A 25,570-nucleotide genomic window follows, 5' to 3' on the forward strand; every position below is an offset into this window, starting at 1 on the left:
TCTAGCCTAAGATAGAGGCTATTTAAAAGCAAAAAGACTTCTGATATGGTATTGTTAAGATCTTTCCATAATCAGGAATATTCCTGTTATCCCCTAGGCTCTGAGCCTAGACTCCAGGTGAGGATGTAGCATGCCCAGGGACCATCGTTAAGGCTGTAGCTGCTTCCACATTGCCAGTGAGAGATGAGATGGTGATGAGGATAGTGATCCCAAGTCAGGGTAGAGGCCTTGAGGTCCCCCGTGGTTGCCACTAAATGCTAAGTCATTGCTCTTCTCTTTGGAAAAGAAAGCTCTGGGCAGGCCCATCGCAGGATCCGGAGAAGAAAAGGCAAAGATTGAACTCAGGACAGAATCATCCTGTGCAATCTGGCCCTCTGGCAGCAGTAGCTGGGAGCAGCAGCAGCAGCAGCACAGGGGAGGAATCCCCTGAGGCCATGCCCTGGGAGCCATGTTTTTACACTAAAAGACCTTGTTTCTTGTCTCGTCCTGGTCATAACCCTGCTTAATAGAGACATTAAGATGAATGATTGAAACTGCCTCTTTCCCTGCAGCTAGAAGGGGAGGGGCAGCCTGGGTGACCCTGGACAGAGGGGACACTCTGTGGGATGGGGTTGGGGTGGGAGGGGATCCACAAAGCATCCCTCTTCAACACAGAGCCTCAGCTTTTGGAGACTGAAACCTCCTGTCCCAAAAGTGTTCCCCAAAGGCTGCCTCATCCAGCAGGGCTTCTCTGCACTGACCTCCAAGGCTGCATCTGCCTCCCCAGCATTAGAGAGGGGCTGATGCCAGTAGGAAAAGCCATCCCACGTAAGGGGATGGCAGGGATCTTTGTTTATACAGATTTTCAAAGGGGCTTTCATAAGCTTCTAGACACACAAGTTTTCATATTTATAAAGACAATGGCTAACAGTTCTTGGGTTTTCTCTGCATGTTTCAGGGGCTGTGTTTTATATGCATTGTCATACGCAGTCTCACAATAGCCTTGTGATACAGAAAGAATTATTATCCCCAATTTACAGATGAGAAAACTGAAGTTTTGAGACGTTAAGCCACTTGCCCAAGGTCACCCAGCTAATAAGTAGTAGTGTTTGGCTAAGAATCCAGACAGTCTGACTTCAGAGCCTGGGCTGGGAATGCTGCATCATATACTGTGTGCAGTCTTAAAAACTGTCATGGTCTTGGATTGGGAGGATCGGGTTTTTTGTATCAGATAGGGAATTGATTTAGAGGTCAGAGACAACCGTTAGGGATAAACAGGCTCATCTCTGGATGGGGTTGCAGAAGCAGTGGGAGCCCCAGGGAGTACCACTGAGACAGGCCTCATTTACCATGTTTATGACAGGTCTGGAAGAGGGCAGCTCAGGGAAAGCTGCCCCTTCAGAGATGATGCTGAACATTTTGGGCAGGAAAATGTCTTGCTTTTTGTTTTTCTCCAGACCCCCTCCCCCTACCCCCTGCACCTGGTCTTATGCTGGACGGGCATGGAGCAAATAAATATTCAATAAACAGCTTCTAAAAGATAGAGGCTACTTAAAAGCAAAGAGCCACAGCAGCCTTGGACCATTTTCAGTGGAAAGGAGAATGCTCTGTGCTTGCAGATGTGAGTGGATGCATTCGGGGATGCATTCGGGGGAAGGTGGGCAGGTGGGCCAGGATTGCTACTCCGTGTGTGGCCCAGGGGGCCAGCAGCATCACTTAGGAATTTGTTAGAAATGCAGCATCTGAGGCCCTTCTTAGACCCCATAATTACAGTTTGCATTTTAACAAGATTCCCAGGTGACAGGAATGCACACTAGTTTGAGAAGCAATGCGCTAGCACGGAACAGACCTCATCACTGCTCTACTTTAAAGCTTTTCCGTGGCTCTCTATTGCCCTCAAGCTCAAGTCCAAACCTATTAAGAAGGCTCACTTTAAGACTAAGCATGGTCTAACTCTTGCCTACTTCAAACTCCTCTTTCACCACGGGCTCTGTCACCCTTGCTGCTCCAGTAATGCCAAGTTTTTTCTTGGTAGGGCTCATTTCTTTGCCTTGTGACTCATTTCTTTGCCTCATGGCTTTGCTCATGCTATTCCCTTTGTCTGGACTGCCCTCTCTTCTTCACTCCTTTCTTCCCCACTATTCCTTGGCCTGGGAAATTCCTACTCAAAAAACGACTTGACTTCAATGCTAAACTGTTCAAGTTGTGATCAGTACCTCCTCTTCAAACTTTCACTGCAATTGGTCTCTCTCTATGATTACAGTTATCTGAGTGACACATTTCTTTACCAGTGTCTGCCTCATTACAGTGTAAGCTCTATGAGGGCAGAACTGTGTCTCTTGTTCTTATTCCTGTCCTGTGCATTCAAGGAGCCAAGTACAAAGCAGATATTCAAAGAATATTGTTGAATCTTGGGAAAGTATATACTTTGAGAAGGATGGGCTCAAGCTCTTAATTCAGCTGCGGTTGCTGGAGGAGATCTCCTGAAGTGTTCGGATGCCTCCTAAAAGCCCTACAGCATTCTCAGGTCCTGGGGGGTGTGGTCAGGCACTGCCTACAGATTAAAATGCTGAGGGGCACCTGGCTGGCTCTCTATTTCAGGGTTTTGAGTTCAAGCCCCATAGTGGATGTGAAATCAACTTAAAAAGAAGAAGAAGGAGGAGGAGGAAGAGGAGGAAGAGAAGGAGGAAAGGGAGAAAAAGAAGAAGAATGCTGAGCAAGCCCCTCTCCTGTGGATTAGTGAGTGCCATGCAGGGTAGGACACATAGATGGGGTCTAAGGGCTTAGAGAAGGAAAAGAAGCAATCACATCCTGGGGCAGGGCACATTTCTCAGGAGGTTCAATGGTAGAGATGGAAACAGGGAAGGCACCTAGTTGAGAGAACATCATCAGCAAAGAAAGTCTTGGAGCAGAGAAGTAAGTGCAAATACCTTGATGAGTAACAATTAATCTTTTTGGGCTGGAAGAGAGGGGAGGTAAAGAACTACTAGGACAGAAGCCTGGAAGTGTAGGTTGGAGCCTGTGTGTAAAGCACTTGAAGGCCAAATCAAGATCAGGAAGGAGGAACTATGAAATCACAAGGGGTCCAGTGGAAGGACAAGGCTGTATTTGTCTGAGAAGGCCAAGAAAAGTGGCAGACAGTACCAGTTTATACATTGAATCTTGGGGGGAATATGCAGTGTAATGGAGGTCCTAGTGGGTTGGGGCTGATACTGGGCTACATCCATGGTGAGGAGTTAGGCAACACCCCTGACCCAAACATCTATTTGTTTTTTTTTTTGTTGTTGTTGTTGTTGTTTTTTATGATAGTCACACAGAGAGAGAGAGAGGCAGAGACACAGGCAGAGGGAGAAGCAGGCTCCATGCACCGGGAGCCCGATGTGGGATTCGATCCCGGGTCTCCAGGATCGTGCCCTGGGCTAAAGGCAGGCGCCAAACCGCTGCGCCACCCAGGGATCCCCAAACATCTATTTGAAACTACCATTTACATGGGGCTACACAGCCGAACAAATTAATTTGAACCAAGCCTGAACCATAACTGGATCAGGTATATACCAGCATGATTACAGTGTGGGAGTATGGACAACCCAATGGATAGCAGATTGCCAGAATAGCCAATAGAGCTTGAGAGAGAGAGGCTTAATGATAGAGGGGCGATGAGCCAGTTTCCACAGTAAGACTAATGGTTGAAGAGGACCATGGCTCTTGTTCAGTATGGTGATTTTTACATAAACTCACCCAATCCTGGCTACTCTCATGGTAGGAGATATGCAGAATGAGAAGAAAAAGGACTAGTTGAATAAGTGGAAAGAGTTGTCTCCAAAACACTTAAGAGCTCAAATACCCTGCCGCAGGGCTTCACATCCTACTAGCTGAATGTAATATGTAGGGATTCTTCTTACTTTGTGAAAGAATGCTGTGTTCTCACACTGTCATGGTGTCACTAGAACTGAGGGCGCCAAGCAGAGGCATTCAAGGCCAGCATCTATGGTGCACTTAGTGATAGAAGCCAGCAGAGCACAGTAGCTTGGATTGATCCATGGTCACAACTGAGGGGTTTGTTTTTTTTTTAAGATTTTATTTATTTATTTATTTATTTATTTATTTATTTATTTATTTATTTATGTGTGTGTGAGAGAGAGAGAGAGAGAGAGAGAGGCAGAGGGAGAAGCAGGCTCCATGCAGGGAGCCCGATGTGGTACTAGATCCTGGGACTTTAGGATCACGTCCTGAGCCAAAGGCAGTTGCTTAACCATCCAGGCATCCCAACAACTGAGGGTTTTTATTTTTATTATTTTTATTTTATTTTATTTTATTTTTTATTATTATTTTTATTTTTTTATTTTTTTATTTTTATTTTTTTTAATTTTTATTTATTTATTTTTATTTATTTTTATTTTTTTAAACTGAGGGTTTTTAAAGAAACATTGCTGGGGACTGGTGCTTCTACAGGAGCAGGTAGGGTCCTAGGATTAGCAAGACTGGCGTGTTAATGTTAACACAGACTCATTGGTATCGCCAGCCGAAATGGCCTTGCATCAGACAAGCTACAAGGCAGTCTGGGGAATAGACACAGAGCCATCAGGCAGCAGCAGTTTGTGAGTGGGTTTAGAAAAACTGAGGGAGCCTGGCCTGGAGGAGAGGAGACATCAGTGCCACTCCAAAGGGTCCAGGGTGAACACTGGCATCTGATCAGTGATGGGAAGCTCTAACAGGCAACAGGAGACAGCTGAACTTGAAGCTGAGATGGGAACAGGCAAAAGAGGGGAGCACTGGTGGCTGATGAACCTCAAGAGACACCTGATGAAGGAAACTTGACTCACTGAGCATCCTATGTGACGTTGGGTGGGTACTGTGGTTGGTGCTTTCTTCACTCTATTGGTTATGCAGGTATTATCTCCATTTCATAGTGGAAGAAACAGGCCAAGATAAGGTGACTTTGCTTATTCATCAAATATACACACTTGGAATATAAAGACGATTAAAACACAGTCCTCTTCTTTGAGGACCACAGAATATTGGTCCAGAGGCAGACAAGGGAAGACATAAGCATGAAGTGCAATGACACTACAAAGAGGTTCCCCAAGCCACAGAGTCAGTAAGTATCAGAGCCAGGATCAAATTCCTGGATTATCTGGATCCAAACTTTAGTGCCTGCCCCCCCCCCCCCCCCCCCCCCCCCCGCTCTAGCCGCATGATAATAGTTGTCAGCTTAGTCAGAATCCAAGTTCTGAGAAACAGCAGTAGGGGTACCCCCTGCAGCTGGCAAGGAATTTGTAAGAGCAAGAAGAGGACATTGGGAATTGGGATGGGACATGTACAGGTGACCCAGCAGCAGCCGAGGTCCAGAAGAAGAGATAGATGATGGTGGCCTCAGGGTTATCAGGTCATGGAGGCCTTCCCCTAGGACAGGACTGATTCCAGTGCCTAGAGGTGGCAGTGTGTGGTTCTAGTTCTGTCAGCCACTGGAGGCAAGAAATCAGGCTGCTTCTTAGAGAGGCAGATTGGGACCAGAGAATTGGGGGGGGGGGGGTCTCAAAAATCAAGTTGGGAGTGAGAGGAGAACCCATATTGGGAATGGGAGTAGGGAAATGGGAATGAAATCAGACAGTTTAGGGGCTGGAAGGAAAACCTGCCCAGTCTCCTTTTTGCTTCTATTGAGTTCAATACACCCTGCCAGGATTGTCTGCCTTTTTGAAACACCTCTTTTGCTCTAAAAACTTGTCTTTTCCCTCCCCTCTGAGCATCAGATCTAGAAGAGGCCTGGGGCCCCCAATCTCTTCTAGGGATGCTTTGCCTCTGACTAGAGTGGACTGGACAGCCCAAGCCAAGCTTCCATACTTAGGGTAGGGCTGTGAGCCATACCCCTGGGCCATGTGAATCACCACGCCCTCTGGAACAGTGGGCAAGGCAGGGAGAAGTCTGAGGATGAGAGGCAGGGAGGCTAGGACAGAGAAGGCAGGGTGGAATAGCTTGGGGGAAGAGAGCCTCCCTGGGCAGGTGGCTCCATTTGATTTCCGATTTAAAGGGGAGGCTTAGATGGCCAAGAAGAAAAAGGCTAATAAGAAAAATATTAAACTGCAGTGTGTGTGTCCCCAGGGACTTCCTGTTGCCATGACTGACCTCCCGGAGAGCGCCATTCGTTCCCGAGCATGGCAGCTTTATAGGCACTTGTAGGCCTGCAAAGAACACCAATTTGCTGCCGCAGTTTGTTTTGATAACTGAAACTTTCAATAAATCTATATTAAAATCAAAGGGAAAATTAACTGGGCCCCAGTGAGGGGCACGGAGATAAGGGAGCACATTACCACCCTGGCCTCAGCCACCCCACATCCATCTCTCAGTTCAGATTCAGGTCACCAGGGAGATGAATGGCTTGGGCTCATGGGGAACAGCCTTGGGGAAAGCCAGGCAGAGAAGGCACAACCAGGTCTGGCTCCCACTGCTCCTGCAGCAGAGACTGTGGGGGGCAGAGGATTGGGGGGGGTGGGTAGGAAGGTGGGGGAGTGGTCATGGTGGGAAGAGAAGTTGGACAGAGGCATGGGGGAGGGGCAAGAATAATAGTAATAACAGCCAGTATTTACTGAACTCTTTCTGCTGGATGCTATACTAAGCGTGTTTGTATTTAATTCTAATAAGTAGATACTAGTGTTACCTCCACTCTAGAAATGAAGCAATGCAGCCTCAGAGAGGTGTGTGGCTTGCCTAAGGTCACAGAGTTAGGACTCAAACCTGAGCAGGCTGTCTCTGAGCTCACACTCCTAACTGCACCGTGTGGGCTTATGCAGCTTACAGTTTTCCCCATTTTTAGATAAAATGGTTTCAGACCCAGCCTGGGTTCGCTCAGCCTTGTCAAGTTTGTGGGCTGTCATGCCGGCTCTGTCCTTGGGTCCTTGTCCTTGGGTCTCCTCCATTGCTGGTTAAGGTCCTAGCTTTGCTGGCCATCTTGCTGTTTTCCCTTGTGGTTTCACAGAGCAGCAGAAGAACCAAACTGGCCGTCTAATTCCTGCTCTGTGTTCACTTTGGCTCAGTTACTTCATCTGTCAGCCAGGAGGCTGCCCAAGGAATATCTGTGTCTGTGTCCTGGACTCAGTTCATCTGCCTCCAAAAATTCACTTGCCCCATCTGTACCCCCACCCCATGCCTTGGCCACTTGTCTTCTGGACAGCTCAGCTGCCATTACTGTCACCTCATTTACTAACACAGCTGGTTGTCTTACCCTCCTCGGGAGGAGGGTTACGTTTGGACAGAGCTTCCCGTGTGCCCACTGTACGGGGACTGCAATGGGCCCAATTTTGCCAAACCAGGGCTGTGACTCCTCTCATCATTTCTAGTCTCAGATGAATCCCTGTGCTTTTAGGGTGTGGGATCTTGCGCCCCCTAGGCTACCGGAGTGCTTGGGGTAACACAACCTCCCTTTCCTTTTAAAAGTGATGGTTCTATATGGCCTCCATGACAGAGCAACTAGCTGTGTTTCTGTTTTCACATACAACCTTGTATTTTCTTCTCTGCCTCACTTGCCTTTGTCTCCTCAACTCTTGCTGCCTTGGGATTATATTTCCCAATGAAGTTCTACCATATAAGCTTTACCTTAGGCTCTGTTTTCTAGGAAATCAGAAAACAGAGGGAATTACAACAGAGCCAAAGGCTTAAGGGAACCAAATGTATGTTAGGCAGCAGTGTAAGGCACCAATGTATACTCATCTCTTAAACTGTTCTATTATTTTATTTTTTAAAAAGATTTTAAAAAGATTAAAAGATTTAAAAAGATATATTTTTAAAAAAGATTTTTAAAAGATTTCTTCATGAAAGACAGAGAGAGAGAGAGAGAGAGAGAGAGAGAGGCAGAGACACAGGCAGAGGGAGAAGCAGGTTCCATGCAGGGGGCCCCCCTCGATCCCGGGTCCCCAGGCTCATGCTCTGAGCCAAAGGCAGATGCTTAACCGCTGAGCCACCCAGGTGTCCCAAACTGTTCTATTATTTGAATACACTCTGCCTGGAATTTGTCCAAAAAGAGCTTATATATAACATAGTTTGGTGAGGTCCTGGAAGTGTAGGGGTGAGCTCTAGAGCACGGAGGAAAGAGCACATGCTGGGGAAGTTAAGGGCACCATGGGAGGCTCCATGGAGGATATTGGTGCTGGGCCTTAAAGGAAACCTCCAATTCAGACACTGTAGGTTGACTTCATTCTAACAGCAAGGAAGGTTGATTGTGCCTTATTTTTAGGCCAGATTCAGGACATATGAAAGACAGGGACAGGAGGGACCATCTCAGGGCCTCTAATTTGTCAAATTTAATTTATCTGCTTACTTATTTATTGTTTGTTCTGCCTCTCCCTTCCCCTTCCCAGTATAAAGGTGCCTCAAGGATACAGGTGTGCCTTATTCCCTAGCGAATCCCTAGCACCAGAAACAGTGCCCGACGCTTAGCAGAGGCATTATAAATATATGTTGACTGACTAATCAACCGCAATTAATGTCTAGATGACATTAACAGGAGCAAGAAGACCCAATCCCAGCTCCAAAAATCAGAGAATATCAAGGTATGTCTCCACTTTACTGACCTTGGGTTAAGTGACATCTGTCCTTGCTGACGTCTATTTCTTCCTTTGTCCACAAACATTTACCAGATTCCTGCTTTATATTCGGAACTGCGCTGGGATTTACGGATACACCATGAACAATACAGAAGTAATGCTTACCTTAAATGAACTTACAGCCCTGGGGGGGAGAGACAACAAGGAAATCGGTAATTACAAAACAACACGATGAGCTCTAACACGATGAGCTCTGTAGGTGCAGAGTAGAAACACCTAACCCGTTAGGCGGGATTGAGCAAGACATTCCCTTAATATGGTATTCCCAAGCATTCCCAGCTCAGGCAGGAACCATTACGTTAAGGTCAGATCTCACAGAAATGGTGGTCCCAGAAGTGACATCATTTTGTTATGCGAAAATATGCAAATGACAGAGAGAGAGGGCTTGGCGACCAAAGCTGGGCCCGGAAGTGACATCATTTTCTTATGTGAAAATATGCAAATTGCAGACAGGGGGCTTGACGACCAAAGCTGGGCCGGGAGGGTTCCTCCTGGCTGGCTGGGAAGCTGTTGGAGCCATCACCGGTTCGGCCAGGCCTGGGGGTTCCCCCCTAGAACCTGTTACCCATAACTTCCCAACGAGCCATAGACAAGATGAAGGAGCCCCTCTCTGGCTTTAGCTAGACTTCTCTCTGGACGACAGAACAGATGCGGTAGCCCCCGAAGCTGGAGGCCGGAATCCTTTCAACTCCTTCGTTCCCTCCGGGGCCAATTCAAACAAATCCGTTCTCTCTTCCGTAGGAAGGCCCTCCAAAATCGAAGGATCTTCTTCTTAGCCTAAAATCGGCCTCCTCTCAGCTCTCCCCAGACCTCCCTCAGAGAGTGGAGGATAATGACTTGTTGAACCAACAAGTCGCGAGGTGTCCCCTAAATCGAACCCGTCGTGTTATGAGCCTATACTCACCTCATAAGTATATTGGGAGGTGGGGAAACGGAAGAGGGGGGCCTGGGTCGCTCTAGGCCTTAGAAAGTTTTCGTTATTTAAAACATTTCTTTCCCAGCTCGTGAGCGAGCTCCCCCTTCACTTTCTTCTGAGTACGTGCAACCTCAAAACTACAAGTCCCATAAGGCCAGCCGCGGGGAGGCACCATCTTGACACACTTTAGCGCGCATGTCGGCGGGAGAGCGAGCATTTGGGGGAAAGAAGCCCCGCCCCCTTGCAGCCCATTGGTCGGGGCCGAAAGCGGCGGGCTCAGCGGTTGGCCACCGCGCCCGCCCGTCAGTCGCGTCGGCCGGGGTCAGAGTGCGCGGAGGTGAGTCGGTGTGTTGTGGACTCGTGGTGCTGGCTGCCGCTGTTGAGGCGGCCGGGAACGGGCGGTGGGGAGCGGGCGGAGCTGGCCTTGCCTCTGCCTGGCCGGCGCCGCAGTCGGCGCGGGCCGCGCCCGCCGCCGTAAACTGCCCTGAGCGCCTGCTGAGGCCGAGGGAGACGTCGGGGCCTGCACCTGGAGGGAGCCTGCCGCGCTGGCCCCGAGGAGGGGGCGTTGCCATGGCGACAGCCTCTCCCGCCGCTGACGGGGGGCGGGGGCGGCCCTGGGAAGGAGGGCTGGTCTCCTGGCCCCCTGCCCCTCCCCTTACTCTCCCCTGGACTTGGATGGGCCCGAGTTGGGGGCAACACCCTGGGGTGGGTGATGCGGAGAGGCCCCCCAGATTGGGCCCTGGTTAATGCATGTGGGGTGAGGGTCGCGGCGCGCAGTTTGTGCAGTCTGGGGTGCTGGCCCGTGTGCTCGCCCTGGATGCATGATATACTGAGTAACGTTCTGGCCGAGAGGGAGCGGGGCAGGGCTTTGGAAGACCGACTGGGTGGGGTGATTAGGGTGCTGACTTCTTACTTGAGATTATTAGGGAAGAGGAAGAGAGGTTCGACTACGGAGAATAGAAACTGAGCAAAGAGGTAGCGGATAGAATAACCCCACTCTTAACCTCTCCAGCACATACACGAGGTTAGCACTTAACCTCTTGGTAGATCTGTAGCTGGTGTAGATGTAGATGGTGGAAGGAGTGAATAAGGGGCCTAACCTAGCTAGCTTTCTCTTTGTTTTTACTGCAAATGTTCCAGCAACAGGTGTTCTCTTAAAACAAAAAAGCATGAACTTGGATTGAGGCTTGACTGTGAGTTCTTGCATAATGTAACTTCTGGTTGACTTGGAAGGAAGATGCTGAATGTGGCCCCTTCCTGTGGGGTTTGGGTTCTACCCTTAGGGTTGGATTCTTGCAAACTGATAATGCCCATCATTGTCTCTGCTCTAGGTCTCTGGCCACCTCTATGGTATTAGCTCTTAGCAGACATTTTAGCAATCTCGGAGCTAAAGGGCAAAAAACCACGAATCCCATTGGCTAAAGACTATACACTATTTGAACTATAGTAGGTTGTGATTGGCTGAGTGGTTTTTGATTGTAGAGTTTCTACCAGAAATTGGCTTCATCAAATTCTGCTTTATTCTGACTTTATCATACATGGCATGCCTTGTTTTAGTGGGTTCGTGCCTGGAGCTTAAGTATATTATACCTGAATCCCCTACCATTTAAAAGCCAATTTATAAACAGGGACTTGGAGTGTGACTCCACTAATGTGTGTGTCTGTGATCTTGGTTAGAAACCCACTTGGCTGCCTTTCCTCACAGAGGTGGGGTGTGGGGGAAGGGAGCTGCCGGGAAGTGATTGATAAGGTTTCCTTTATGGATTCTGTGGTGCTTCAGTGGAGCTCAGAGCACTTTGGCAACTTAAGCACTCCAAATTAAAAGCTCATTAACAATTCCTGCCCAAGGATCCTGTAAATAATCGGCTAGCTAGGTCCTAGAGCTTGGCTGAGAGCTCTCCTTCCAACTTGAAATTTCCAAATAAAAGTGCCTTTATTCCCTTTCATTTTGAAAAGTGTTTTCTTTGTGGTGGGGTAAGTCCGTGAGTGGTCTTTCCCAGGGGATCTGAGTAGCCTAAAATCTTAAATGCGTAGAGTGTTAGACTAGAGGAATACAGGAATAGATTGGTTCCAAACCCAAGTGTTTCTTTGAGCAAAGGGCATTGCTAGCTTACTAGAGCGCCTCTAGTCTTTTGGAAAATCTGAATTAGGTGATAAATATGATAGGTGTCCAGTAATGGTTTGACTTATGGTTTGGTTACACTTTGACTTTCTTAGGACTTGAGGTAGACCTGGAAGTATATTGCAAGTGTTTAAAGGTCTCTTTGGCCATTTGTAGTATGGCCTGTGGGTTTGTGGAAACCAGCCCCGCCCCCAATCCTGTCCGTAGTTCCTGAGTTCTGAACATTGTCAGCCTTACCAGTGTCCTCTTCTTGATTAGGCTAGGATTCTGGTGTTATCCTGAGAGACACCACTTTCTTGGTCCAAGCTCAGATATTACAAATGTTTAGTGTTTCTAGGAGTTAACCTCCTTAGGAAGAAAGGTATGCTACTAGAAAACATGAAATTCATCCTTCCAAAAAATATATTGTACTAGTAGCTTCTGAAAGCTCTATTTAGGATTATTCTTCCACATAAATGACTGTTATCCCAAAGTAGTGTGAGTTTAGGAGTTTGAGGTTTGGTATGGTCCTTAAATTGTTTCAAATAGCAGCAGTCCCCAGGGGATTTGATCCTTTATACTGAAATAGACTTGTTGCAGAGATGTGTATTTATCCACAGCATTGGGGCTTTCCAGCTCTCACAGAACCTTCAGCATCCCCAGCTGGCAGTCTTGGCATCTTCGAAGTCAGGAGAGGTGAGAATCTTTTTCATGGTCAAGTTTGTCTTGACTTCTTTCTTATGAGTATTTGGGTTTGAAGGGTGAGGGGATGGTGGTCAGTGTAGATTGTATTTTTCTGTGGCTTTTTCTGATTAGACAGAAAAAGCTCAAAGACTACTGAAATGTACCCAAAGTCTATAAAGTGGTGAGAATTAGAGGTAGGGTATCCACACTCTTAAGTTCTGTCATGATTTCCTTGTGGGCATTGCATGAGCACCTACTTTAGGTTCAGGAAGGCTGAATAGAGCTGGAATAACCCTTCATCTTGAGAAATACACAGCTTAAAAATAACAGGAAAGAACACATCGATTTGGCTTTTGATAATGCATTTGACCAAGGCCTTTAGGATTTTGGTTTGATTTGGGTTGGGAGTCACCGTTGGGTGGATGGTTAATCCCAGCCTATCTCCATTTTACAAGGATCAGAGCTAAGACTGACTCTGATGATTGATATCCAGGATCTCAGAGTCTGTTTGTTCAATAATGAAGGACCAGACACTTTGCTAGGACTGGAACTGTAGTAGTAGTAAGACAGCTGCTGTCTCTGATGCCAGAGGGCTTACAAATTCAGGTGTACCTAGAGATAGGTAGTAAAAAATCAGTTCTGATACACTCTGGGAATACTATAATAAGGTAAATTTAGGTGCTTTGGGAGTACTCAAGGGTCCTCAACTCAGACTTGTAGGCTCAGAGAAGGCTTCTCAGAGGAAGGAACCCCTTCATCTAGAATTAAATGAAAACATGAGGGACCAAGTGTGAAGGTCAGAGTTTTGTTGAGTTTGAGAAACTGAAGTTCAGTGTGATTAGAACAGCATAATCAGTAGGCAGAGGGTTGGAGAATATGGTGAGAAATGAAGCAGGAAAAGTAAGCAGAGGCCAAGGCCTTATAAACTCTCAGGATTAGGTGGTAGATAGAGAAAAGGTTAGACTAGGTCAGCAAAAGACTAGGTCCTTTTTCTTAAAGGACCAGATAGTAACTATTTAGGCCTTGTTGGTCTCTGTCACAACTGTACAACTCCATTCAACTCTGCTGTTACAGCATGAAAGCGGCTATAGTACAAAAATGCATGAACATGGCTATGTTTGAGTAAAACTTTATAAAAATGAGTGGCAGCTGGATTTGGCCCATGGAACATAGTTTGCCAACACCTGGATCAGACTATCATAAGAGTAGTAAGAAGCCATTAAAAAGTTTTTTAAGTCATGGACTGATAACTAGATTTGTGTTTTAGAACATTTGCTCTGATTTCAGTATTAAGAATGGACTGAAGGGTACAATACTGGAGGCAGAGACCAGTTAAGGAGCCTGTGACAGTTACATGGGGGGGGGGGGCATTTTATATTTACCCCTTGAGGCAGTATTTTGACACTTAAAAATTGAGTGTAACTGAATTTTTGCAAATTGTATATACTGGTTATCTATTAATTTCCTGGCCATCAACTAGAACTTAAAGCAAGCCTACCAAAGAATTTGTTGGTAAAACCAGCTTCTATTTTACAGACTAGAAAAGATGTAGGTATAAAATGAATGAAAAGGTTTGGGGAACTCTTCTAATCAAAGAAGTGAGGAATAAATGGATCTCTGGTAGGAATGTTGGTCTTAGGGCTCATAGCTTAATGTCAATTGCTTTAAACTTTTTGAACGTTTAGTAACAAAAGTTATTAAAACACTTATCTCATTAAACCCATTAATCAACCCTCTTAAGTCCCATTATCTGCATTTCACAGATAGGAAGGTAAAACTCAGAGAGGTAAGTCACTTGCCCAAGGTTACATAAACGCTATAATGTAGTTATCAGAAACATTATATCAGAGATATAAACAAAGGAGGACCCATTTTCTTAAGTTTTCTAGGGAATTGTCATCATTCTGTTACATATCCTACTTAGTCTTTTTTTTTTTTTTTTTTTAAGATTTTATTTATTTAATCATGAGAGACACAGAGAGAGAGGCAGAGACACAGGCAGAGGGAGAAGCAGGCTCCATGCAGGGAACCTGATGTGGGACTCGATCCCGGGACTCCAGGATTACTCCCTGGGCCGAGGGCAGTGCTAAACCGGTGAGCCACCCGGGGGCTGCCCATGTCCCACTCAGTCTTAACTTTCCTTGCTTATAGCAAATTGATGACCTTTTTCTGGTTTGGGGACTGTCTCCTGGTTCAGATATGATAGTATATGCCAGGCACAGGAGCCAGAGTGTTTGTTGAATGTCTGATGGATTGTCTTCCTCCTCCTGCAAGCCTACTTGCCTTGCTAGAGGGAAGCCTGTAGGTTTCTGATAACTACATTATAGCGTTTATGTAACCTTGGGCAAGTGACTTACCTCTCTGAGTTTTACCTTCCTATCTGTGAAATGCAGATAATGGGACTTAAGAGGGTTGATTAATGGGTTTAATGAGATAAGTGTTTTAATAACTTTTGTTACTAATAGTATTATACCCAATTAATAATTTTTTTAAAAAGCAGCCCACAAATGGATGAGTTGGGCTTTGGCTTAGTATTTATTTTGGGTCCTCACAGTTGTCATTATGGCCATGTGGTAGAAATATAACCACTAGTGGTGAGAGCCAGTAGACAGGAGGAAGTTATAACTAATGCAAGGGGCCACTCTTCATAATTGAAAATTTTCGGGCATCAGGAGTCCAGAAAACCAGAACTTTCTTCAGGATAGACCTTAGCCCCAGTACCATCAGTGAAGCGATTCGAGTGAGCAGCTATCTGAAAGAGATTCACCAAAGTGTGACCAGTCATTTCTCCCAGTTGGTCAGGGTTATTTATTAGTGTTGCCACCCTTGTGGCCCTGTATCTTTGTAAAGTGCCTCTTGAATGTTTTTTATTACTTTTCACCGTCACTCTGGGAATGAGTCAGGTGGTCAGTATTATTTTCTCTGCTACCCCTGTGAGGAAACTGAGGCCCTGGAAGGTTAAGAGTGGTGCCTGAGGTCATGTTATGCTGTGAGGTGCCGTCAGAGCGGATTTGCCTCCAGATGAAATTGTGTTCGTTTATTGCTGTGATTTCTCTTCCTTTGAGTGAAAGATGTGTAGTCATTGCAGAACAGCACACTGATGCATGCTTGTCCAGATGCGCTAGGAGTGATTTGGGTCCCACTTTGTCCACTTGGTCCTGTTGGGTTTTCATTGATGACTGCTGGACCAGGGAAGCAGATTCCCTTTGGGTCATTGTTTTTAGCCCCTCCTCCTTTGGGGACATTCTTAGGGGAGCCTTGGGTTACAAGAGATTGCTTTGATATGTTCAAAATTGTGCCTTGTGCCCCACAGCTACAGGTAAAATCAAAAGGCGGATAATTTATGGGAGTGTCAGAGCTGGCCGCTGGCACCTCAGGAGGCCATTAGTATGCCTGTTCAGACCCTCTGTGTCCTTGCAATTGATTCCTCTTTGCATGAGCTTGATTTGGGAAGCTGTAGATCTGTGGGTAGTGATTGGATGTGACAGTCCAAACACCGGTCCCTAAATTAATCCTTTTAATAGTATTCCTGCACCAAGGCAGTGTGGTATCTCTCTGTCTTTAACTGGGGAGGACAGAATGGGGTGGGCTAGGAAGGAGATAGGAAAAAAAAAAAAAAAAAAAAGCTTTGCTTGGTGCTTAGGGTCTGTCTGCTCTGTTCTTTTTTTTTTTTTTTTTAAGGATTTTATTTATTTGAGAGAGAGAGTGAGAGCACAAGTCGGGGTGGGGAGCGCAGAGGGAGAGAGAGAATCGGGCTGGACCCCGGGATCATGACCTGAGCCAAAGCAGATGCTCAAATGATTGTGCCACCCATATGCCCCTGGGTCTGTTCTGTTCTAACATGACATCAGGATGTCGGGCATATTCATTCAACAAACACTGATTCACACTAACGTTATGCCTGGTCTTGTGCTGGGTGCTGGGACTACAGAAATGAATAAAATGTGGTCCTTGCCCTTAAGGGTATATGTCTTAGTGTTTCTTGGAGTTTTTAAACTTTTTTTTTTTTAATATTTTATTTATTTATTCACGAGAGAAAGAGGCAGAGACACAGGCAGAGGGAGAAGCAGGCCCTCCACAGGAGCCCAATGTAGAACTTAATCCTGGAACCCCGGGATCACACCCCTGAGTCAAAGGCAGAGGCTCTACCGCTGAGCCACTCAGGTCCCTTTTCTCAGTTTTTAAACCCATGCACTATTTAGGTGAAAAAATCTTATACTTTTCTTTAATGCTACTTCAAATTTTAAAATGCATGAGAGGGTCTGACAAACAAATCAAAGAAATTATGCTTTTTTTTTTTTTTACACCTACACACACACACACACACACACACACACACCCCCCTATACCTTCTCTCTTAAATCCTTCTCACCTAACTCTCTGAAAGTTATAGTAGGAGAAATAGATTAAAATTTTACAATATAGTGAGACAAAAGTTATGAAATAGGAATAGAGTCTGTTACTGGATCACACTTAAGTAATTAACTTTCTGATGGAGTATCAGAGAAAGCTACTAAAAGGGAGTTTTGAGCTGCATTTTGAAGAAGGAGTCTGGTGAAAATGGATGTAACATTCCAAACCAGGGGGTGCAGCATTGGTGACGGCACAGATTTGTAAAAGGAAACATCACATTTGGGGACCTGAGCAAGAGCTAGTTGCCCTGCCTCCTACCAGTGCTCTGCTCCTCTGGAATTGTGTTTGAGAAGAGGCTTTGAGTTTCTGGTGCTGCAGTTTTAGTCCAGGCTTCCCCTTCCTGTTTCTGCTTTTTTATATCCAGGGCTACAATTTGTTTTTCCTGTTAAAATATGATAAATGTATTATGAGAACAAATTTGGATGATTTGGACATACTTGATCATTGCTTATGGTTGAGTTACTTTTAGTTAAAGCCACATCCTAACCTCAAGGGAAAAACTGAAGTTGATATGCATTTTTAGCTCTTTGGCAGGTAGGGGACTCAATCAAGTAGGGAATGTGGGCCCTCCAGACATGGGAGAGGAGAACAGAGCTTTGAAGTGCTGAGTACCTCAGAGGCTTAGTTTGCTTGTATGTAAAATGGGAATACTGTTACCCATTTTGCTTGAGAGTTAGGAGATAAATATGTAGGTCACTAATACAATGCCTGGCTTATTTTTTTTTTTCTTCTTCTTCTTTTTTTTTTATGATAGTCACACACACACACACACACACACACACACACACACAGAGGCAGAGACACAGGCAGAGGGAGAAGCGGGCTCCATGCACCGGGAGCCCGACGTGGGATTCGATCCCGGGTCTCCAGGATCACGTCCTGGGTCAAAGGCAGGCACCAAACTGCTGCGCCACCCAGGGATCCCCAATGCCTGGCTTATAATCTTGTTTCCCTCTCCTCTTTCTCGTGCATTAACAACAGTAGTTCTCTTTTACTGAGTCCTTTAAATGTGCAAAGTGCTTTATATACATTGTGTGGTTGTGAACTGAACCCCAAAGAGATAGATATTATTATTATAGCTATTATTAGGAATATGTAGTAGAGGGGTGCCTGGCTGGTTCAGTGGGTAGATCATGCAACTCTTGATCCTGGGGTCAAGAGTTCAAGCCCCACATTGGGTGTGGAACCTACTTAAAAAAAAAAAAAAAAAGAATATGTGGTAGAATTAGGATTTGAACATAGACTTGCCTAGTTCCAATGTTTGAACATCTGGGCTGTCTAACTCGTTTCTAGAACAGTTCCATCTTGGAAGCAGGGGAATGGAAGGTTCTTGATACCTCTCCTCTGGGGTCAGATGCTACCTATATGTGTGAGAGGTGCTTAAAGGGGTAAGAGTAGCACACTGTGCCCTTCCTCCATGTCTGTGCTATCTATGGTGTGTTAGAAACTTTGCCCTCTCTTACCTATGATGGGTATCACAGCTGACTTGTAAGACTTTGCAAAGAGATATTTCCCAGCTTTGCCCCTCAAAGGAGTTTGTCCAAACTACTGAGTGTAGCTGGTGAGTTAGCAAACAGCAGGGAAATCACAGTCCCTTCTTTTTATGTGCTGCCTTGAGCTACTGAGATGGCCAACCGAGGAGAAGAGTAAGCCTCCTGTGGCCTGTGATGTTGCCATCAGGATGTTGTGTTCCTGAAGGTCTTTAGTGACTGTAGCTCTCCTGATAATTTAGGGTTAGTAGCTGCTGCTTATGCTGAGAATGCTCTCTCTAGTCCCACTTTGGAACAGAAGCAGTTGTAGCTACAGGCCAAGGGAGTGACAGGTTGTAGAGAGGAGGAGAGTGTTTTGTTGAGATGAGGACTTAGCTTCAGAGTTGCTGCTTCCATTCCATGCTGGGGCCATCAAGAAGTCGTGTAGAGAGGTTCCAGGGCATGTCAAGCTTTGTTCTGCCTCAACCTCTGGCTTTCAGCTGACTAGGCCAAGCCCTCAGACCCTTGGCCTCCACTGTGAGACTTCAGAGGAGCTTGGGAGGTGAGCGGTGAGGCCTGCTCCTTGTGCTGGGCCAGTGGTCTGAGACCTTGGTGTGGGAGTCAGGAGCCCTGGCTTCTGGTGTTACTTGCTATGTGAATCTTGGGCAGTCCTTTTCTCTTCCTGGGGCCCATTTTCCCTGGCTAGCTGTACTGTGTCTCCCCTTAGGTTTTCTTTTACCTTTGGCAATTTGTGATTTTCACAGAAAGTGCTCTGGCAGCAAGGATACATTCATTAGATTGAAGATTATGGCTTTTGAGGGCATGCAGTTTATTTAGCTTTTTTCCAGGCTATTTTTAGCTTCCTAATACAGAGCCTGTGACTGAGTGGTTCCAGACAGGTATTACCGTGCCCTCTGTTGATGGCCTCTGTGACTCTGGTACCTGAGCCCTTGTGATATTGTAGGTCAGTTGGGACAGGGACTTGCCCTGGGACTGGGACCTGGGGAAGCTGCAGCTCTCTCCCGTGTTTCTAGTCAGCTGGACTCAGAGCCTGCCTGTAGTGCCTTAGAGTTCCTCTGGAATGTACTCCTGCCTCCCAGTCTAGTTTTTGATGGAATGGATTGAATCCAGGGATGGTACAAGTCTAAACCCTCCCCAGGGATTCCAAGTACAGTTGACCCTTGAACAACACAGGTTTGTACTGCGCAGATCTACTTACATGTCGGTTTTTTTCAGTAAATACAGTACAGTACCATAAATGTATTTTCTCTTCCTTATGATCTTCTTGACATTTTCTTTATCTTTATTATAGGAATACAGTATATAATACATACATAAGATATGTATTAATTGACTGTTTATGTTATTGGTAAGACTTCCAGTCAATAGTACTATCAGTAGTTAAGTTTTTGGAGAGTCGAAAGTTATAGGCGGATTTTCCACTTTGTGGGTGGGGGAGTTGGTCCCCTAACCCCTGTGTTGTTCAAGGGTCACTGTATTTGCAGTTGGGGAGGTGGGGTGGGAGTAGACCCCATATTTCATGATGGCCCCCTCTTCTATCCCCCAGGTTCCCGTGGCCTGTGGATGTGGATGTTAAAGGATGGCCCCCTCCCTTTGCTCTCTCTTCCCCCCTCAGTAATGGAAGGCTATAAAATGTCTATTTACCCAAGACACCAGAATGACTCCTCTGTGGTTCCACTAATCTGGTGATTTGGTGCTTCTCTGGTCTCTCAGGTAAATACAGATTGAGGCTTTTTATAAAGGCATATTATTTCCCTCATTAAATGTGTGTTTTGGCACATGCGTTATTTACCTGACGGACAGTAATGGCTGCAGAGGAGCCATTGGTGTCTGTTGTGTAAATACTCTGCACAGAGACCATCCTCCAGGGGCTGTGGCACAGGCCTGTTTCTCCAAATCGGTCTGGCCCCACAGCAGTCCCTATTTACCACTCTCCTGTCCCCACTGGGGCCCTGATCCTTTCATTTTTGAGGAGGGAATAATTTATTTTCCTCCTTGCCATAGGCTACTTACTGCCTTTAATTACTAGGAAAAGAAAAAGGATGTCTGAGAATAAATGTGTGCGAGTCTTGGTCTCTAATGACAGTATGCAGAAATATATAGAATCATAAACTGTTCCTTTTGAGTTCTGCCCCTTGACTAGACATTCAAAGTCCCAATTGATGATACAAGTTATAGGCTTATAGTCTACAAACTTGTGACTAAAGTATAAAGATAGCAGTAGGAAAGGGGAATCTGTAAGATGCCAGAGGGTGCAAGGCAGGTGGGATGCCTCTGCAGGGAGTGTAGAGGTGTTTCCTAAGAAGGCTCTAATGGTGGCAGGAATCCCTGGTGAGGGGGCATTGAGTGGGGGCTCTTATCCTGGAAACTTGATGTTTTACGGGCTGGCTTTTGCTAGCCTCCCTGCTGAAGGAGAGCATACAGCCTACAGCCTGCCTTCCGTGGGCAGTATGGAGAGTTGAGCCCTCACATACCTTCTCTTCTCTCTCTTTTTTTTTTTTCCTCTCTCTCTTTTTTAGACCACAATGCAGTGTATAGATTTAAAAAATAATTTTTAAAAAGTTTGGAATAGGCCAAATTTACACACAAGCTGGAATTATAGTACAAAGGATTTTTTGTGAAACTATTTGAGAGTTAATGTTGACCTAATGCCCCGTCACCCTGAATGAATACTTTGGGTGCATTTCCTACACGCAAGGACATTTTCTTTCCTAACTACAGTTCAACCAGCAAAACCAGGAAATGAATATTGGTACTTTACCTCCTTCTAATTCTGAAACCCCATTCAAGTTTGCCGATCGTCCCAGTAATGTTCTTTGTAGCAAAATGATCTAGTTCAGAATGTGCATTGCATTTAGTTCACCAAGTCCCTTTAATCTCCTTCAAATTTTGCTCAGTAAAAGTTCCTTGACATTCATGACCTTGATACTTTTGAAGATTACAGGCTAGTTATTATGTAGACTCTCCCTTAATTAGGGTTTGTTGGATATTTTCTCATGATTAGAGTTAGATTATGCATCTTTGACAGGAATATCACAGAAACGATGCTTTATTCTCATTGCATCCTGTCATGTGCATGATTTTGATTTATCCCATTATGTTCATTTTGATCACTTGATTAAGGTGATGTCTGCCAGGCTTCTCCATTGTATACTTACTTCCTGTTATGATTAATAAACATTCTGTGGGGAGATAGTTTGAAACTATGTGACTGTCCCTTATCAGACTTTATTAATTAATTAATTTGTGTATTTTACACTCATGGTTTCCTTTTTTAGTCAATGCAATATAATCTGTTAATATCATCATTTATTTGCCAGTCGGAGCCCCTTCAAGCTGGCTTCTGCATCCTTCTTTTTTTCTTAGATTTATTTATTTATTTATTCATGAGAGACACACAGAGAGAGAGAGGCAGAGACACAGGCGAAGGGAGAAGCAGGTTCCCCGCGGGGAGCCCAATGCGGGACTCCCGGGGTCATACCCTGGACCCAAGGCGGGCGCTCAACCTCTGAGCCACCCAGGTGTCCCTTCTGCATCCTTTTGATAAGTTCCCATCATTCTTGAGCATTCGCTTGCTCTCTGGCCCCAAAAGAAGATGTTCTAGACTCATTTTGTACTTTTCTTGCCACAGTCGTGGAATCAACCATTTCTCCAAAGAGTTCTGGTTCTTCCACTGAAGAATGTTGTTTAGAAGGCAGCTGGGTGCTAGGTGTGCTCATTGCTGCTGGAGTGTTGCTGCTCCCTGGCCCTTTGATAGGCAGAGCTAGAAAATAGATGGGTGTGTGTGCGTGTGTGTGTGTTTGTGTATATTCATATTCACAATTATGTCTAGCTTTATTTTTATATATTATATACCAGAAACCATGAGTTCACACCGTTTCCTCCAATTTTAATTTGACACTAGGGATTTTTTTTCCTCTTTCCATATTTTAATTCCATCCTCTAACAATGAGAAACCTGGCTCTCATTACCCTTAATATACGCTCTTCTTTGATCAATCCCTCTGTATGTAACCAATCTCCCATTGTTGCCATTGCTCTTTCCCCCTCTTGACTGCCTCTTTTACCCTGCCCATGACTCCCTGCATCAGACTTGCTCCCACCTCCCCATGCCCTCCCACATGGGCTGTGACATGCTACATCACACCTTCTTGCCTCTGTACAGATTCCTTCCTTACTCTGCTTGGGCTCTAATACCCTCCACCCCCACCCCCAGACTCTTCTGCTCCTCCCACTCAACTTGTAGATACTTAACCTTACTCTGCCACAACTAATGGCTCTAAAGCTGTAAGATTGACTTTTTCAGGAAGGGAAGAGGAAGAGCTGCCCTCTTTGTCTTGACTTGAGTTGACTTGGTTTTTAGAAGTAAGGGAAGTACAGAATCCAGTGATTACTGACATGTGGAGGCCTGGTCTCCTATTGTCTATTCTCAGGACTAACCTGCAAGAGAAGCTTTTTGATGTGGGTGAAATCAGGTGAGAAGGCAAGGCCTGCAGGCAAGAAGACCAATGTGTTGTTCATGGAAGGGAAGAGGGCACATACAGTATGCTATATGGGAGGTTTAGAGCATTCTGGATATGCAGGAAATTTTGATGTTACTCTCTGAGGTTGCCCCATACATTAATTGGATATGTAGCCCCCAAGCATGGGGATCCAGGGTTGGCCAGGTGGGTATAGCCCAATAAAATAGTAGTAGCAATAATAGTAAGCTAATATTTATTGAGCCTCTATGTGCCAGACACTGCTCCTAGTGCTTTACATGTGTCCTCTCATTTCATTCTCACTTAAGGACTAAGAGCTATTACTGTTGTCATTTTACAGGTGAGAAATGGAAGAACAGAGCTTGCCCAAGGTGCCATGGCAAAAAAGTGGCTAAGCCAGGATTCAGACCTGGAAACCCTCCTTAGTTATGCTTAATTGCTGGTATTTTTTGGCAGATGGGGTCTGGGTGACTATATATACTATATACACACTCTGCATATTAAGAAACATTAGGACTCTCAAATGTCCTTATCCTGGCCTGACTTCAAGGAGTTAGAGGAGAGTTCTAAGGCCCTGAGGGACTTTGGATCCAAACTATAATCCTATAATCTGCATAATCTGAACAGACTGGTGTCTCCCATCTCAGCAAGGCTTCCAGTTCAAGGAAGGGGGTGGGTGATGTGAAGTTATTTTGGATCTGGTTTTCAAAGGAATGTTGGCCCCTTTGCCTTTCCAAGGATTTCCATAATGAAATCCCAGCCAGCCTTTGTCTACCCTGAGCTGAAGAGTTGGGGCTGCGTTTTTGGAGATGCTATAAAGCCATGGTGAAAAATAGCACTGTGCTCTGTAGGATCCATGAGTTTATAATACTTTTCAGTCTTAGCACCTCTGAATCTCCATGGAATCTCACTACAGGGATGGGGAAATTGAGGACCCACATTAGCATGTGTCCTAGTAAATAGGCAAGTTATTGTAAGTTATTCAGTGAGTCAGGGAAGAGCCAGGAGGAAAAGTGATACTTGGCATTGTACATGTCCATTCAGGTAGTAGGGACCTCATTGCCTCTGAGGGTGCTCTGGACTTCATGGCCTGCTACCCTCTCAGCCCTACAGGAAGGAGCTAGTGCCCATTTGCAGCCTTTCAGAGGCAAGCTTTTGGTTCTATTAGAATGGGGCTTCAGAAGGCATAAATTATGGCCATTGCTGCTTTGAGCAGAGAGATTTCTTGTTTAACTTTGAGGATTAAAGTTGAGTGAATTTGAATATTGGGTGTAAGAGGGGTAAAAACAAAATTTCTGGTTTGTTCCTCTTTTTTTTTTTTTTTTTTTTTTTTAAGGGAAGCTTGAGTTATTTGTGAGTAAAACTTAGGCTTTGATTTTTATATTTAGTTAACCCTCTAAGGAGCAGACATTCTGCAAATTTAAAGGGAAAACTTGAAAAGTGATTTGGAATTTTTTTCTGCACATGTTCAGTCAGAAAACTTTACTAGATTTTTTGATTTTTTTTTTTTTAAAGCAGTGCTCCCATTACTGCCACATCTGGGTTTTCTCTTTTTCTTCCCTGTTTAAAAAAGTTCCGCAGTCATTCAGGGCCTCTAGTAGAGAGAGTCTGAAGGCAGCGAATGGGAAGGCCTGAGGCTGTTGCCAGCTGTGCTCTCCAGGCGGCAATCATTCCCCCAGGGTGCCACTTCCTGGCACGTGGGCGGGGGCAGCGCCCGCACGTCAGGAGCAAGCTCCCCTGTGATTGGCTGTGTTCCATTTCACCTTGGGAGACCGGAGGGAGGGTATGTGAGCTGCGCACTGGAAAGCCAAGGGGCCACTGGCTTGTAATGGAGCTGAGGAGAGCATCTTTGGCATTTTCCACTCTTTTGTCTGAGGCTCCTTAGCTCCTGAGACTGATTGTGCAGCTGGGTCACCTCATGCTACTTTGGGAACCTTAGCTTTATGTTGTTAACTGTTGCCGCCTGAGAAATGACCACAGAATTTTTCTCTCCCCTCTCTTTTGAACTTTAGAGCTCCATTTAAAGATGAAGTCCAGCGTGACAGGTTGTCCTGAGAATGATCTTGGAGACCCAGAGGTGTCATAATGCTGCAGGGACCAGTATTAGGGTCTTGAACTTCAGTAATGAATACTGTTGATTTAGAAGAGGGGTCCAGAAACACTGGGGAGTGGTTCATGTTGTGTGACTATTCCTGAAGACCAGATGGAACAGGGCCACAGTGGGAGGGGAGTAACCCGGGCTCTTTGTTCTTTTTTTTTTTTTTTTTTAAACTTTCCTCCCCTAAGTTTTAGATGCTTCTGGATGTTCAATGCTAGCACCTTTACAGACTGGAGCAGCTCGATTTTCTTCATATTTACTTTCAAGAGCAAGAAAAGTGCTGGGCTCCCACTTATTTTCTCCCTGTGGTGTTCCGGAGTTCTGCTCCATATCCACCAGAAAGCTGGCGGCCCACGGCTTTGGCGCATCCATGGCGGCAATGGTGCCCTTCCCTCCCCAGAGGTATCACTACTTTTTAGTGCTGGACTTTGAGGCCACGTGCGACAAGCCACAGATTCATCCTCAGGTAACTGTTGCATCATTGCTTCAGAAAGGTGGGGTGGGCAAAGAGGGAGGGAGGATAGTCTTGCTTTCTGTGTTCCAGAGGAACTTTCTCATGTCTTCCTGGCTTTCAGCTACTCATCGGGAGTTCCTGCCTAGGAAGCCGGACTTGGTTCAGGCATGCTAGGGTATGGTAGACCTGAGAAGTGTCTGGAGAGAACGGGGCATATTGTTTCTCTCTGGTCTCAGCCTTTGGGAATCAAAATATTTCCTTCTGTCCCATCCTTCCTCTCTCCTTTCCCTCCTTCCTTCTCCTGCTATTGCCACATGTTATTTTAAGGAATACTGTGGTAGTCAGCCTCTAAGATGGC

At 45.5% G+C, this 25,570-nt stretch overlaps 2 protein-coding genes across 12 annotated transcripts in view; one reads left to right on the forward strand and one right to left on the reverse strand.

The window, feature by feature from the left end:
- The window catches only part of RNF220 (ring finger protein 220), a 283,082-nt gene extending 273,449 nt beyond the window's left edge, over window positions 1–9,633 (reverse strand). For 2 of the 3 annotated variants that reach the window (XM_072724189.1, XM_072724187.1), the window contains exons 1-2: window positions 9,481–9,633; window positions 8,544–8,700 (exon numbers count right to left, since the gene is read on the reverse strand). The gene's annotated coding sequence lies outside the window, so the exon portion shown is untranslated. Of the gene's footprint in view, window positions 1–8,543; window positions 8,701–9,470 lie in introns of all 3 variants that reach the window. The other variant, XM_072724190.1, reaches the window with a different exon arrangement.
- Window positions 9,634–9,794: 161 nt separating this feature from the next.
- Window positions 9,795–25,570, forward strand: part of ERI3 (ERI1 exoribonuclease family member 3) — a 126,826-nt gene continuing 111,050 nt past the window's right edge. Inside the window, exons 1-3 of one of the 9 annotated variants that reach the window (XM_025992005.2) lie at window positions 9,804–9,829; window positions 12,214–12,289; window positions 24,947–25,224. In XM_025992005.2, coding sequence (XP_025847790.1) covers window positions 24,970–25,224 — 255 coding nt within the window. In that variant the 5' untranslated portion in view covers window positions 9,804–9,829; window positions 12,214–12,289; window positions 24,947–24,969. The other 8 variants (XM_025992000.2, XM_025992001.2, XM_025992002.2 and 5 more) reach the window with 8 other exon arrangements.

The sequence above is a fragment of the Vulpes vulpes genome, chromosome 10 (genome assembly GCF_048418805.1).
Source record: "Vulpes vulpes isolate BD-2025 chromosome 10, VulVul3, whole genome shotgun sequence".
NCBI classification, from domain to species: domain Eukaryota; kingdom Metazoa; phylum Chordata; class Mammalia; order Carnivora; family Canidae; genus Vulpes; species Vulpes vulpes.